The 17,580-nt window shown below is 31.3% G+C and overlaps 2 protein-coding genes across 2 annotated transcripts; both read left to right on the top strand.

Moving 5' to 3' along the window:
- The first annotated feature begins 3,050 nt into the window (after positions 1 to 3,050).
- On the top strand, positions 3,051 to 11,102 carry LOC141678701 (uncharacterized). The gene is made up of 6 exons (XM_074485063.1): positions 3,051 to 3,180; positions 3,847 to 4,245; positions 4,518 to 4,828; positions 4,925 to 4,981; positions 9,118 to 9,581; positions 10,335 to 11,102. The coding sequence occupies exons 2-6, from the start codon at positions 3,875 to 3,877 to the stop codon at positions 10,662 to 10,664; spliced, it is 1,533 nt and encodes a 510-aa protein (XP_074341164.1). The 5' UTR covers positions 3,051 to 3,180; positions 3,847 to 3,874; the 3' UTR covers positions 10,665 to 11,102.
- A 1,750-nt stretch (positions 11,103 to 12,852) lies between these two features.
- LOC141681003 (uncharacterized) lies at positions 12,853 to 14,983 on the top strand. The gene is made up of 2 exons (XM_074487066.1): positions 12,853 to 13,093; positions 14,257 to 14,983. Exons 1-2 carry the CDS (start codon positions 13,056 to 13,058, stop codon positions 14,831 to 14,833), a joined length of 615 nt encoding a protein of 204 aa, XP_074343167.1. The 5' UTR covers positions 12,853 to 13,055; the 3' UTR covers positions 14,834 to 14,983.
- The last annotated feature ends 2,597 nt before the right edge of the window (positions 14,984 to 17,580 follow it).

Consider the following 17,580-nt stretch of genomic DNA (forward strand, 5'->3'; position numbering starts at 1 on the left):
AATTAAACCAATTAATCAATTAATTTTCGAATTAATTGACCAATTAACTAATTAATTATCAACTAAAATTAATTAACTAATTAATTCAAATTTATTTGTGAATTAAAAATAATTTTCGGAACTAAAATAATAATTTTTAGAATTTTTAATAATTAAAAATGAATTTCCGTAATTAAAATAAATAGAAAATATGATTTTTAAATAATTTTTAAACAGAAATCCTATTTCTGCAACTTTCGAAAACTTCAGGGACTAATCTTCATCATTTTCGAAAGTATAGGGACTAAAGTGCAATTTTTGCACCCCGTCGCCGGAAAACACCCTGTTTCGCCGGAGAAGGCGATCCAGGAATGCTTAGGCCATCACCACCTCCAGAAATGATCTAAAATTCACCAGGAATTCATTCGTACAAATCAATCAAATTAATAACCCCTGAGTTGGCCGGAAAAACTCGAAGAAAACTAGCCGGACGACGAGTTTTTCTTTGCTCCGGTCAGGCCAACTCCGGTATCGTCTGTTGACAAGACCACCACCAATCGATTCCTCTTTTCAAGCTCTACACATCCATACCAAGCAATCAATCTAATAACCCCTAGAACAGAAACCCTCAATTTTAATTGAAAACATTCATACGGGTTATAAATCCTAATTTTGAAATTCGAAATTAAAACTCAATTTTGAACATGTTATTGAACTCCAAATCAGTCATATAATATATCAAAATCATCAGGATGAAAAGCTCTATAACATGCAATCACCAAATCATATAAACAACATCTCGAATAAAAATTCATAATTTAATTCAAAATAATTCGAAATTTAATAAAAATACCGAAAATAAACCTTTGATTCTGCAGTTATGAAACTTGTTGATTTTGATAGTACACCTCAAGACCTTCATTTTGAGTACTCGAGCTTTCCAAACAGAGTTCGATAACACCTCTAAAAGCTTGTTTGATTCCCAGAAACTTATATGAAATTAGGATTTTCTCTGGAAAATTATATAATTTACCGTCTGCAAATGATTTTCTGTACAAAATAGAATACAGTAAAGGCTATTTATATTTACGGAATATTGGTACCCTGTTGGATCATAATAGATATAAAATAGTACGTTTATTTGATAAAACAGATCCAAAACGGTACAGGTTTTAAGATAATTATCCAAATCTATACATTTTGTAATTGCGGTCTTGGTCTCAGCGCTTTGGTTACACGTACTACGAGATGATAATATAATAGTTTTATAAAAAGATCCCGTTTCTTGAAAATACGGGTTTTATCGATTTACCGAAACAAATTTTGTATCGAAAATATTGTGTCGGGACCCGCACGGGGAAAACCGTACGCCAGATCGAAAAAGTCAAAATATGGAAAATGCTCGGAATATTGCAATTAGGTTAGGAAGGAGTTTTCAGAAGAGTTTCGGGTTGTAAAAACATAAGAACGGTTGAAGTCGGCTGGTTCCCGATTGTACAAAATAGTTTTTAATTACTCGAAAAAATAATCTATTAAATCCATAAATCTTTTATAAAATCATAAAACATCATAAAAATTAATAGAAAGACATGAAAAATATTTTACTTTATTTTGGACATATAAAAATTAAAATACTCAAATTATATTATATTTAAATATCCAAACACATATATCACTTCACAATTAATTCACAGAGTAAATACATAATAAATACAAAGTATACATTTATTAGCAAAAATAATTACACGTTATCCCAGATATTACATTTACTTTCTTGGTTCAATTTTTCATTAGAAGCATTATGCAGTTTATCTACTTGTTAATGTATTAGTCTTTATAGGGTGTTTTGTTATCATCAATTCAACCTGAATTTATGCCTATAATTCCATTAAACATAAATTGGGGGAGATTGTTAGGAATTTTTTGTAGCCTTGATGATAACTTACCAAAGCACTATCAGTATATAAGTTAAATATTAAATTGTAGCTTTCAACGGATGACCAGATTATTTATCCGTTGAAAGAGTAGCTTAGTTGAATAAGTTTGTAGCACATTCTGTATACTAGAATAGCCCGGGGATTTGAGAGTTTTAATTATTTCTAATTCATGTTTACAACTAGCAAGATATAGAAAATAGGAAGGTTAATTGTAAATATAAAATGTCTTGTAATTTTGTATAAATGAAAGAGTATCAAATAATATGGAAACAACTTCAACTGCTAATCTACATAGCTTCAACGGATGATTTCACAAAGCTTAACAGATAACTGAGTACATTCTCAACAGATGAGTTAATCAAGGTTCAAGCTTCAACGGATGATCAATCAAAATATCAGTTGAAAGGGACTTGACAATCACATGGGTTGATAATATGCAAAAGGAATGTGGCAGCCTGAAGTCATGATTTAGAAGAAAATGAAACATTTCCATTTCCATGCAAAACAGGGACATTCAAAGATGCTGTATCCAACTGAATTGCATTGGATAGAGAAATGAATAAACATGTGATTGGACCTAGCTGATAGGTTTATGTTTTGTCTTATTTCACATGTATCTTGCTATTATATAAACCAAGAGTAGCAATTGTTTAGATATTAAGTTTTACATTTTGATTTAGAACTATAGAGCAAGAAAACTCTATCCTTAGTTTTTAGAGTTCTAAGTTTGTAAACACTTGTAATATATATATATCTCTGGTGGAAATATCAATCTACCAGAAAGTTTTTAAACACATGTCTATTTACTTTGTGTTCTTGAATACAACTATTGTATCCGCCATCAAGCATATTCAAGCACAGTTATATATTTTGTTTTTTTAAGTTTTAAAAGTAACAAGAATTTCATTCGATCCCTTTTGTAATTATGTTCGATAGATTGCTAGGGAATGACAGAAATGTTATATTAAGTAAATTAAAAATAGAACCAAGAGAATAAATAAAAATGTAAATACACACAATTAAAATTTAACTAAAATAAAATTTATTTAAGAACAAAAAAGAAACATAAAAAAAATCCATGACATATAAGCTAGTGCCTAGTAATAAGAAAGAATATTTATAAAAATGGAGTAAAAAGAAATTAGCAAGAAATATATATGCAGCGAAGAGTGTATAATTAGGTTCCATACAATAACAGCCTTTCTGTCTCGCCGCCAAGCTACAAAGCCACACCGGCAGCTCTGTTTCCCTCAGTTTTATTACAGTAATCACTTTCTTCTCTCTTAATTCAATTTGGGTTTTAAGTTGATTATCATCTGGCTTTTGTTTTAAGTTATGTTCCCTGTTTCCTAAATTATTTTTGTAATGTTCATTATATTTTTAGTTGTGCATTATATTACACTTACATTTGATGTTTATTTTATTTTGGGTTTGTAGTTGTGTTACTATAATGGGTATCTTTGTGTATATTGCTGGAAAATAATGTTCTGAGTGAGTGTATGTGTCTTTCATTTTCAACTTTTTCTTGTTGTTTTTACTATTTTAAGCATATTGACATACACATGGTGGGATACGATTAGGTTCAGTGTTATTCTTATTCGTATGTGATACTTGATCTCGGGTTACCTGGTAGATAATTGTAAGCGATAAATTTGTGAATTTGATGTTTTAATGCTGCGATTTCCATAACTTACTTCGAGAAATTATACTCGAATTTAATATTTTAATTAATTAATCATGATGTATTACGTAGATTTCAGTCCACTTAATTAAGTATGCACGAGAGATAGTGATGATTTGAACCCATGAAATTGGGTCATCGGAGAGTGGGAAGGGCAGCTTGCTGCTAGGAGTTAGATTATTATATGAATAGTCGCTGACTTTTAATACTTTTTATTGAATTTTAAAAAATCACATTTTTTTGTTGCAGCTTGATTTTCCAGGAAACCAAGCTCTATATGGCTCCTCCTGCTCATGTGTCGTCAGAATTTGCTTCCGATAGCAAAAGGAGCATAAATCCTAATATGGAAACAATTAGGGGAAATTCTAGTCTATTGACAAATCCCCGTGGAAAAGGTTTGAGGTGCATAAAGTCTGAGGATTCTGTCCTAATGGACGATCCACACACAGGTCTGGATACTGAAGAGGATGTAGCAGTAAATATAAATGATTCTACAGATGGAACTGAGTATTCAAGTTCATTTGCTGACAGTGCATCTGGAAATGAGATCTGTTCTGGATTGAGCGATGCTGAAGTTCAGTCCCAATTCTTTGCTGATGATGGGTTGGCTTCTGCGTTTGATGACTTTGGTGCCATGTTTCCAATGAGGTCTGACTATATTTTCTGCATAACACTATTTCTTATTTTTATTGATAAAAAGGCTTCAAAGTTCAGAATACATAATGATATGATAAGTCACGCCTGTTCTCTGTTCTCTGTGATTCTGATATTCGATTCTTATTTTGTTTTCCACTTTATTCTGATTTTGTCTAGACTGTTACATTGTTTTCCAGTGTTTTTTTTTCTGATTTTGCACTAGACTGCTAATCTATCATTTTCAACTGTGTAAATTACTCTGTTGACGGGTTCAAATCTTTTAGGAAAAAGAAACTCACTAATCACTGGAGGACTTATATACGGCCCCTTATGTGGCGATGCAAATGGGCTGAACTTAAAATAAAGGAATTTGGGTCTCAGGCAATCAAGTGTGACCGAGAAATTTTCGCACTTAATCAGAGAAAACATACGAGTTTGCATCAACATCCAATAGAAGAATCTGGTTCGAGATCATTGCCATATACATTACAAGAGCAAAAACAAAAGGTCCTGAAAAGGAGGAAACGGGAAAGAATTGAAGATAAAGTTGATACGAAGTCATATATGTCAAATCACAACCTTTTTTCCTATCTTGGTAAAATTCCACTTTCCCTTGACTCGTGGAAATGTTTCTTTATTTCTTACTCCAGGAATCCTAAAAACATTTTATGTCGTGCATGACCTTTTGCAGGTGATAAGAGATCATATCAAGATGGAACTTTGATATCGGATGATCTATGTAACACAGGTAATAACCATAATTTTTTGCTTACTTATGCCAGACCTCAACTAAGTGCTTCTTAGTATGTAATGGTCTACTACCTTTGTGTTCATCATCACCCTGGGTGTAGCTTTAAAATCTTTAGGATGTTGCACAAAAAGTTGACTTTATCTAATAAAAAGGAATGCATATATGATTTAATGCAATGTGAACCAAATAGTCTCCGGTGCCTTATCTTATAGGATTGATTCAAAATCTCCAACTTGGTAGTGTACCTTCTAGGTCAATTAAGGGTTTGTTTGAATTGGGGGTTGAGAAAGGTTGGGTTGGGTTAGAACTCCCAAATCCTTGTTTGGGAAGATTATAAAAGAGAGGTGTTGGGTTTGGAAGAGTTAGAGAAGGTCATATTTGAACTAACTTGGCTAAACCTGAGACACCCGATTAGAGGTGGTAAGAAGGGTGACAATATACCGTCCATTCTTCCTCCATCAGTTGCCACTACTGGAGGCCCTCTGTTTGCCTCCGTTCAAATGACGAGCAAAGTCAACACTTATTAAAGAAATTATTGTCACGGAGCTCAACTAGTCGGTTTGAGAAAATCGACTAGAGAGGTCGACTAGTCGGTTGACTAATAGCTCGACTTGCGGACTTATCGACTAATTGGTAGACTAATCGCTCAACATGTGGACTAGTCGGATTACTTGGTTGACTAGTTGGTCGACAAGTGCAAAATCAAATCAAATTTGAAATGGGAAAAAAAATAATTCTAAACACCTACTCAATATCAAAATGCCAATCCCAGTTTATATATCTTTGTATGTATGTTAAAAACTTAAAATTGATTATAACCAAATACATGTAATTTTTTTTATTTATTTGTTTATATATTGTTACAATCAGCCTATTATGTGTATATGGTAGTGGAAAAAGGATATGTTTGTAATTAACATATCTATTTTGTGAATGTTATACATATGAGCATGGGAGTGTTAGAATTTTGTTGTAGGAAACTACGTATATAAGATATATATTATTTAATTAATTAATATTAATCTGTTGACTAGCGACTAGTCACTAGTCGGCAATCCGGATCTCCATGAACTCGACTCGACTTATATTTTTTTAGTAAATTATATTAATTTATAAAATTTGTGTATTTCGATTCTTTTGAATAAACAAATTTTGATATTTCTATATTATCACATTCTTGGGCGGCCGTGTGTCATAATCATTTATTTTACTTCATAGATTTTAGTTTGAGAAAAATTATTTAATAATATCACTATGTCTTACTCCCTCCGTCCCACCAGGATGTTTACATCTCTGGTGGGCACGGAGACCAATATATATATATATATAAAAGTAGGTAAAGTAATGAAAAATGATGAAAAGTGGTTAAAGTAGTGGGACCTATTAATATTTAATAATAGATTTGAGAGAGTGGAGGAAGTTAGTGGGTATAATAGTGTTTTATATTATTAAAAGTTTACTATTTTTGGAATGTAAAGAAATGGATGGGACGGCCCAAAATAGTAACTGTAAAGAAATGGATGGGACAGAGGGAGTATTAGATAGGAATCTAATTGTTAAGTATATATTAATTAAATAAATGATTTTTTAATGGTAATTTACCATGTATATGACCTTTTCAAACTTTATGTTTAAGAATACGTTTCCCTGAACTTAATTACAAAATACACTCTATCCTAGATACTTTTTTCAATATTACGATTTTTGATGCTTCCATTCTTTTGAGTTCTTCTCATCTTCTATTATGACTTTCTTCCATTTCTCATCTTGTATTTTTTCCCTATATATACACATAATATGATATTCGCAAACGTGCGCGCGTAAATGAATCTATATGTATATTTGGGGTTGATACTTCGTTGTTATGGTGATGCCTCCGCAAAGTTTAGATCTCCGATTTCGATCTCTGACAACGATAAATCAAATCTATTTACATATGTGTGTAGATGTATTTGAATTGATTAGGTGAGTTATTTGTGAATTTTGGTTGATTTTATTTATTCATGAAGTTGTTTTAAAGTTGATGTTCTTGCGTATTGTTGTTGGTTTAAAAAATGTAGTTAATTTGGGTGTTTGGGAGGTTTCTATCATGCATCATACATACCAGCTGTTTGACGAAATGTCATACCAAAATAAAAATTGCCTTTATTTGATTTTGGTTGCTATCAAAGTTGCTTGTTTCTTCTGAAGTTGTATAAAATTATTTTAGTCAATTCCAAAAGTGCGAAGTTACATTTGGTTGATTATAAGGTTGCATTTCCGCGAATCAAATTTAATTTAAAATATGTAGCTAATGCAACATGAATCAACTTCAAAATCAAAATTTGGAGAAACTGAATTCAAAGTTGCATTTTTGGTTGCAAAGTTGCATGTCTTAGTTCTGAAACTAAAACTTTAAAAACCGTGTTTTTGATTTTTTAAAAGAAACCATATATTTTAAAAAAAGTTTTATTCTTGAGGTATTTTTGGGAAAAGTACCTTTTTAACTGTAGTTTGTATTTGAATTATTATGTTTAGTAATGTTTTTCAATTTTACTTACAAATACAATGCAAAATGCAAAATTAAAAAAATTCCATTCATACCATATAAAACATAAAATTTTTATTTTTTAAAATTACGTAAAAATTTGTTAATATACTTTAGACAAACTAAATGTATAGATTTTTAACATTGAAGTATATATCGTGAGAATAGTATGGTGGTTACTTAGTTTATGTAATCGGAGGGTTCACATTTAGTTACCCAGTAATTATGTAATTGTAGTTCCTCACTGAACCTAAATGTATGTATGTTATAAGTTTTAGTTTTTAATTATTTATTTATTTTTTACAATTGCTTATCCAATTCTCGGGGGAAACACTTAAGCCTTGCATGTAGAAAAGGTAATTCAACCCAACCCATTGCTTACTAACCCGATCCTTCCTTTTCCAACTCAACCCCCAATTAGAACGCATCCAAAGTCTAACCTTTTTAGGATGTATGACCTCTACCTCTTTGTTTATCCTCATCTTTGGTGCAGCCTTAAAATCATTGTGATGTTGCACCAGAGTTGAGTTCATCTAATAGAAAGAACAAATATGTGACATTGTGACTTGATGCAATGTGAACCAAACAGTATTTGCATAATGATGGTGCCTCATCTATCAAAGCTTCCGGATATTGCACTAGAGTTGACTTCATCCAATTGAAAAGAACAAATATGCGACTTGATGCCATTTGAACGAAACACTATCAGCATAATGGTGGTGCTTTATCTTGGGGAATTGGCGCGGAAATTTTTAACTTGGTAGTGTACCTGAAATGTAGGTCAAGGTAGAGTTGTTTAAAAATTTAAAATATCTTTGTTAACACTTAACAGTAGTAAATCTAATCTATCTTCTTTTCAGTAAGATTAAACTAGCTCAAGTGGTAAAGGGCTTATCCTCTGTCGTCCCAGATCCTGGGTTCGATCCTGGCTCACCCCGAGAATTGTTGAGAACAGATACTCATTTGTAAGGCTATAAGCCAAAATTAGTCAAAAAAAAAAAAAAAAAACTATTAGCTTTTAATCTTCTAGTGTCTAAGGTTGAAAATATCACTTAAAAACATTAAGATATATTTAATCTTGTTATCAGTGTGTCTACCTTTTAGTACACCAAAATTTGCCATGAAACCCTTCTATTTTTCCTTTCAAGTTATAACTTCATAGATTTTTAGAATATAAGATTGTGAATCTAGAACAGAACAGTGGGGGCTAGGTGTAATACGAAATAGGTCTGTAATTCAGTAGTTAGGGTTTAATTGTTGTGTGTATTTAATTCACACTCCTGGCATCCAGCATCCATATAAATTTAGAATTAGAAGGCTTTCTTTTCCAGCAGAATGATGTGTACATGTCTTTCTACCCTGTCTTCACACTCTTGTACATGTCTTTCTACCCTGTCTTCACAGTGTTTGTTTAAAATGTGTTTTATCTTGCATCTTCTGTAAAGTGATGGGTTCACCTTTATATAGTTTGGTTACGGGTGACTCTATGTGGTTGCACATGATACTACATCATATGAGGAATATAGAACCCTAAACTTTATCTGTTTGGTTATTTTATTCTCATGCTGCTTTTTTTGAATATTAACTGTGATTTTTGTGATCTCAGAGCGAACTACATCCAGCAAGGATGAGTTTGGGCTTAATAATGATTGGTCATTCCTTGAAGATAAGGATACTTACTTGGAACAGATATTTCAGAAGATTGAAGTAGTGCATTCTAGAGTACAAAAGCTGAAATCTCAACTTGACGTGGTTATGTCAAAAAATGCTGCAAAGTTCTCATCTTCAGAAAATTTGAGCCATCTTGTTCCGTGTGATGTGCAAACAAGCTCTGTACGAAGTCCTACTTTTTCGGCTTGCAATGGAGATACAACATTAATGGGAGGTCTATATGATCCAATTCACAGTATATCCGAATATGATCTTGGAGACTTAATGTTGCCTGATAGTGCAGTTTCAAGTTTTGGAGAGGCTATACATATTCCAGATATAATAGAAAGCACTGTAGGAATGTTATCGTCTGTTGATGTCACTCAACATTATTCACAGATGGGAGATTCGGGTGAAGATGTAAGCCTTTTTATAGTATTTGATCGTTTTTCTCTGCATGTCTATCTATGTACTTTTGTGAGTATTACAGTCAACTAGCTTATAACGTGAGCAATGCACGGGCATCTTTTATATTTTATTTATTTATATATTCGTGTTTTCATATTTTATCTTTATAAATTTTATTTATTTTCCAACAGTAATGTTTTAAATTTATTTAATCTAATGTGTAGAAAAATTATTTAATTGTTAATCATATTTATTGGTTATTGTTTCTTTTTTAAAATGCATGCATATGTACAAAAAATTGTATAATATTATTATTAAATAATCTTTGGTTAGCTGTATTTAATTGAATAGAAGTAGTGTATGATGTTATTCTTCTTTCTTTTAAGCACACAATCCGAAGCTAATTGTGTATAACTATATATGATATAATTTCTAGGCTGTCTCATAATTCAGTTCTTTAAATGTCAAGTATGCAGGTTGGAGTGAGGATTCCAATCTTTTATCTTTGACCATTGCTTTTTCTTTTTGTATGTTTATCTGTTTATATTGTGAGTTTATGTATGGATCAACATAATGACTTGTGTTACGAAATTTAGTTAATCTATTAACAATTTACAGGCAACTCATTGAAAAACAGAGGAATCTTATTTTAGGTGTTCAAAGCTTTTGGTTGCGTTTTACTAATATGTGCTACTGCATATATATATATATATAATATATATAGAGAACCTAGTGTTAGTTTTCATTTGAACTGATCAAATGCAGATTGTGGATAACATCCCAATACATAACCAAGCAGCTGAAGCTGATGAGGCATACACTTCCATTACAAGCAAGAATCAGCAATCCAAAGGCACACTGAAGCACCAAGAGCCTGTGAAGATTAAAATTGAAGAAAGTAATACTAATCCAGTCCTTCCAGCATCAGGTGCTGAAGTAGTGTCAGAAGCTGCCATGTCCCAGGAGCAATTAACTCCAAAATCACAATTACCCTCAGATTTCCATTTTCCTAAGAACAAAAGAAAAAGGGGAGAGCGTAAAGCTGGTATGGCGAACTGGAGCCGTCAATGCCCAGGTGATCCTGGTAACAAGTGAGCAACTTCGATAGACCTGATCTCGATCTTGCAAATCTGTAACGATGAACTTACAGAGACTAGACAGGTAGCCCGAGCCGGAGAGCCTTCCTCACTCATTGTATGCTTCATTAAATATAGTAATGTAAGTGGTTTGAAGTTCACAAGTGTGCGGGGATGGCTGGTGGGTGTAACATTTGTTCTCCCTAATCATTTGGTCACTAGAATTTTTCAAGGATATGATGTATCATTCATCATCGGGATCTTTTAATTTGTCTTCTCTGCTCTTTTTTTTAACTCAGATGAATTGTTAAGAGACCTCTCAAAGGTCTTTGCATAAATTTACCTCTTCCGTCCCTACTTTTGAGAGAGATTTAGATTTGTTTGATTTTAGTTTATTTCATTCACTTGTACCAAGATATTTGCAGGAAAGAACCATTAATGTACGAAAGATTCTTCATGTGGTTGAGGTATTTTTTGCTAGATGTTACAGCCTGCAAGGGAGATTCGAAACTGTTTTCCGGGAAAGGCCCTAGGCCATAATAGATTTAAACAGATGAATTGACATGGGTACTTGCGCAAACAAGCTGAGCAGGCTGTAAGGGTATCTCTGGCGGTGATCCAGATCTAAATTTGGGATAAATTACCTCAAATTCCTTTTTCAAAAGTGATTCAAATATTTGGATCAGCACTATTCACCGATCAAATTTAGTTTAATATAAAATAACAATTTTCTGTCCGCAAGTGTTGGCTTAGTGGGTTAAAGAGGGATAACTATCATCTTGGTCACAGTTTTGAACCTCATGGGAGGAGAATATATAATTATGGCCCCGGAGTCAGAGCCTGTATCTTGGTTCACGTGATTTGTCGGATATTACGTGAGCCTGTAGGTTTTACCCATACCCGAACGGTAGCGGTGTACGATAATAAAAAAAACAATTTTCTTATCAATATATTTAAGTTTATTAATTAAAAATTGATTTTTGATTAATTAATAAATGTTAATAATATTTTATATCTTAATTAATGAAATGAACGTGTTTTTCATTAATTAAACATATAATTTTTAATTATTTTTACATATACAATTTTTTTTTGTCCTTGATTTAAATAATCTATCAAATATCAAATATAATATAAATAGTTGATAATGGTTAAACATTAAATTTAAAAAATAAAGAGTTAAATATTATATTTGTGTATTATAATATGTAGAATATAATTCGGATCAAATTTTGGTATTAGAGTTCGTAAGAAGTTTGGATCAATGGATAATCCAAATTTGAATTTTTGGATCAACGGTGTTGAGATGGCCTAATTAAATATTTTGGAGGCGTATACTGAAAATAATTTGATACAAAAAAATGACCTAATTAAATATTTTGGAGGCATGTGTTAAAAATAATTTGATACGGAAGAAAATATAAGTAAAGATAAAATCTGCCAACATCTTATCTTACGGAACTTACTAATCTCATATTGTTCTTCATCTCTGGAAAAACCTATCAAGATCAATGATGCATATCGGATGAATGATGAGCAGTTGAATAGATTAAAATGCATGACAGGGCATAAAGGATATGCATAATTGTCCAAACTGACATCTCATCACACACACATGCCCACAATCATATCAAAGGGTGGGAAAGGAGCATGAGTGATTAGTATAAACCTATGTAAATCACTTTTAAAACATATTAGCAAAGACAACATGTTATGGAACTCTCAAACTTGTGAAGCTCTGGTGGGGTTTTGATTCAAATTTCAAATAATGGCTCTCTGTTCTTATAAGTGCCCTTTATACAACCAATCTGTACATTGCCTTTTATTGTTTGGTCTCAATTATACATTAATCTACCATGAAATTATATATGACATCATTTTGCACATTAATGCCACTCTGTCACATATATAATGAAAATTTTGTACTTTCACAAGTCGCAATTAAAAAATAAAACAATTTTTGTAGTTAAATTAGAGTAGGTAAGTTAATTGTGTGAGAAAGAGAGTAAGAAGAACATAGCAATACATTAACATTTGATTATGAGCTTAAATAAACATGATATGGTCAATTTTCTTTAAATTATGAAATTCCCAAATAAAAAAAAAAGGAGGGAGGGAATGATGGCAGTAGGCAGGGGTAAAGTGGCAAAGCAAAAGGAGGGGGAGAGAGTTAGTTACATTACATATTTGAATAGAAGTAGTAGTGGCAGGCAGTAGGGTATTAAAGAAAAAGAATAAAGGGGGGTGTTGATTGCCATGCCATTGCCAGCCACTGTAATGGTTGTTTTAATTCATCAACACCACTAACCCCCTCATTTTACTCTACGGATCAGATGAAATCTCTTCTTCCTCATCTCTCATCGTCATCTTTATCTTCTCCTTCAGCTCTTATTATTACATACATTTTCATATGTTCATGCAACATCCAAAAACTTCTCAAAACACCAGGTACTCATTTCCTCTTATACTCAATCATATATATATATATATATATATATATTTCTCATCATTTTGGTCTATATTTATGTGTTTGCTGCTACAACATTTTTAAACTTAAATTTTGACACATGCACTACTCCACTCCAAATTATGATGCATGCATCTCTTCATTCTTTAGTTTGCGGCCGGTTTGTTTATGATATGCATCATCAAACTTCATTCTCAAGCATAACATCTCTTTTATAGCATATCATAAACATATTATTTCTAATGCATTTGGGATGACCCTGACTAGTGACTACATACCAGAGACCATAATTTGAGCTTAGCTAGGATACCTCCAATTTCAGGACCTCAAATATTTTCAATCTCTCTTATATAAATCGTTAATATTTAATATATTACAGTGTATCAGGGTCCTAGAAGTTAAATTTGACTAGGGTCCAATCAACGTCAAGAACGATCCTCTGAGTATGCAGAGAGAAAGAGTAATGTTCATTTGTTTTTTTTGGGGGGGGGGATTGTTACTAACTAATACTCAACCCCATGTCTAAGTTTAACAGTTAACCATCATATAATTAAGTACCATTACTGCATTTCATTAGCATCTTATTATAAAGTAATGAACCAAGTGGAAACATATTTGTTTGGAGAAAAGGCGATTCTAATACTAATGGAAAATGACAATGACAAACAAATTTCACAAAGCAAAATGCTTTTTGTTTTTTTTTTATTCAAATTATTTTTAAAACTGTGACACCCCACATCACTTAACAGGGGGAACAAAAAAGTTGAGCACATTATTGTTTTTTTTAAACCTTGGGAACAAAACAACACAGAAAATTGCTATCAGGCCCATGTAAAGCTGGACGGGGGCTTGGATGCCACAAAATCGTAGAAATTGTAGGTGTTTGGAAAATCTCATATTTATGCTAATATTTGAATGTATTGGATTTCAAATGAAATCCAAATTGAAATTCCCAAACATGTTATTTGAACAAATGCAGAATATCAAATAAAATATGGCATAGCCGTATTTGTATTCATCGGAAATTGTTATTTGAACCATGAGAAATTGTTATTTGGAAACATGTAATAATATATGTGATTTATTTGGTTTAAAATGCAATGAGACATAATGGCACAATATGTTACAATTGTAACATGTGAAGGAAACCTTGGTATGAAAGAGCAATGGAAATGGCATCACTATGGAAAAACTTTTCTAAATCAGCTGATCATCATCATATTCCCTCCACATTGTGGAAAACCATCTCATCCTCTAATAAATCATCCACAGCAGTCCTCACAACCTCAACTCCTAATAAACAAAAGTTGAGAAAATGCACTTCTTTGAGAGTAGCTTCCTCATTTACTAGGGTTTGTTTATGTGCACCAATCTCCTCCTACACCGAAGTTTTTCAATCAGAGCTTCCTCCAAGGAGAAGTTTTAGTTACCCGCGGTCAAAAGCATTCCCATCCCCACCGGAACGATCAATCATAGCTGCTGCAAGACCTAGTATGGAAGCAAGAAAGGTATTTCGCGGAAAATCGCTAAAGGATGATGTATTGATGAAAAGATTTGTTTTGGAAGAAGAAGCAATGATGCAAATGAAAAGGAGGAATGAAATGGAAGTTATTAGGAAAAGGAATGCAAAGAGAAGGAAAAAACTTGGTCCAAGCCCACTCAGTAGAATGGTATTGGCCGACCAGGAAGAGGATCGGAGGAATATTGAACCCACTCTCTAATGTTACATATCAAATTATTTTCAATCTTCAAATGTTAAATTATGTGCACGCCTCATTTGAACTTAAATGCTTATAATTGGTTTTTCAATTTTTCTTTGGGTAAAAGCATAAATCATCATTTTTATTAACTTATATGATCAAATTTGAAAGCGGAGGAGGTACCAGTACTTTCTTAAATTCATTCCTCGTTTCGTTTCTTTCATTTCAAATTTCAATATTTTTTTTAATTTTATCTTATTATATTAGCAAATTAATATTATTATGTTTCTTTTTTTTGTTTGTTTTAAGATATCACTATCTTTTTGTTTATTTATTTAAATTATTAAATATCACCCAAAATATCCACCTATATTTTAATTAACCCAAAATATACACTCAAGCACTCAATTTCCAATGGTCATCAGATTTTAAAATTTCTTTTGTAAATTATATATTTTTTAAAAAAAGATTAAATACGTGATCGGTGAATTTTAAAATATATGCACAAGTATAAATAATCATAAAAAATATTTCAAATTTGTCTTTTAATTTTATTTTTATGAATTAAATTATTGTTAAAATTTTAATTTTTTAAAATAATTGTTTTTTGCTTATAAATTAAATTTACCAAACACACTATCAACATATTATCAACATATGAGTAACTTATATATAAAATTATCTAAACACGAGTAACTTATAAGTTAGTTCATATCACATATTTTTATACTTCAAATTATAAGTTACATTTTTTATAAAATGTCAAACGGACCTATGTATTAAATTTTTCCCTTAAGATTCTGATCATGTCAAATTGTAATGGCATATGATTTGTAACATTTGATGGGCATGTCTGTTTCCATTCTTTTTTCAGGCACAATTAAACTTGATATGCATATAATGTTTTCTGAAAAAGAAAAGTGAAAATTTTGTACGAGAACAAAGCATGATGGAAATTTTAAAAGGAAGAATATAGAATTGTTAGTTTAACAACCTTTGTTTAGATGAGTAATTATAACACGCGGTGCTCTCGTGGAGTTGGTGAGCTAGCTAGGTTGATTTGCTTACAAGCCACCCCAAGATTAACAAGACCTTTGTAAGTGAAAATGACATACAATTTTTTTTCAAGCTCCTAGTTTCTGTTAAGTGAACAGAAATTTAAGTAGGAATTAGATATTCTACTGTCCCTCTCCAAATATATATATATATATATATATCATATTAGTTTTTTTCTCACTTCATAAGGTTTTAATTGTAACAGAAGAAATGAAAGTTAGGGTAATATATGACATTCCCGTCCGGCCAATTATCACTTGTGTAAAATTCAGAATGCCAAGTACTTCACTACTTTTTTAATCAACATTCAACAACTCGTTCTTTTTCAAATTTATAGTTCTTTTGACTTTTTTTTGAATAGATGTAATATGTATAAAACTGGTAGTTCAGATATTATATATTAATCTTTTTCTTGCTTAAAATTTTATAGTAAAAGTAATCAGAAATAAATAAAGAGCTATCAATGTTATTTGCTTTAAAAATTGTGTAAAAAAAAGCAAAACAAATATATATATTTTAATTAAAACTAAAAATACTACTCCCTCCGTCGCTAAAAACATTTTCTATTTGTGTTGGACACGTTTACTAATACACACTTTTGATTGTTAATATCTATAATTTCTTATTAGTATTAAATATAAAAACTTCATTGTATTAAAATACTCATAAATAAATACGAATCCAACAAAATCACTCTTGACTATGTTTGATATTATAGATTAGACGTAAATTAGTAATCAAATCGCTTACCGTGAACGGTACAAAAAGTCAAAAAGGGAAACGTTTAACGGGACGGAGGGAGTAACTCCCTCTGTTTTTTATTATATGACTGTTGACTTTCTGGCCCACATGTTTAGGAGGTTTGACCATATAGTTAAAATAATTTTTTCCGAATTTTTTTTTGATCCATATTTTTATTCAATTTTTTTTTATAAAAATCATAATGTATGTCAAAAAATAAAAAATCATATATTAAAAAATAGAGGGAGAATCTCTTAAATTTAATATTAAGGACAAGTGAAACAAGTTGTTGGGAACAGCATAAGAGCTGCTCTAAATCCATTCAAACCAAATGTTAGGAGGGAGTACATTTCATATGGAATTCAACCGCTCTCTTCCAAAAAAATTACAACCATTAGGCCGGAAAATATATTTCTTTCGTAACTTTCTTTGATTCTAAACATGACCGCAAAAAATTAGAATCAGCAACTAATAGATTAATGTATAGACAAGAATTAATTGGCAAATCAAAAATCAATTAATCAGAAAAAAAATCAGATATATATTACTATCATATTCATACTAGGTTAAAATTTAAAATATTAAACTAATTTATTATCAAGCATATTATTAGAAATAATAACATAACAGTTAATAAGATTTTGAAAGTTGAATCTGTAAAAAAAATCCAAAATTGATGGAGGATTAATCTGGAATCTTTTAAACAACCATGAATTTTCCAAACACCAGTTCTAAATGCAATCACGCCAAAAGTAATAGTATGTGAATAAAAAGTGGCATTTGATTTGTTATGGAAAAAATAAATAAGAAGAGCACTAATTTTTACTAAACAAACTCTTTAATCAAGAAATGAGATGCAAACGTAAAACAGTGTAAGGTAATTTGACAATCGAATCAAAGCAAAAATATAATGAATGTACTAACCCTTTATTTGCGCATTTTTACCAAAAATTTAGACGAATGTATAATTT

The sequence above is a fragment of the Apium graveolens genome, chromosome 8 (assembly GCF_009905375.1).
Source record: "Apium graveolens cultivar Ventura chromosome 8, ASM990537v1, whole genome shotgun sequence".
Lineage (NCBI taxonomy): Eukaryota > Viridiplantae > Streptophyta > Magnoliopsida > Apiales > Apiaceae > Apium > Apium graveolens.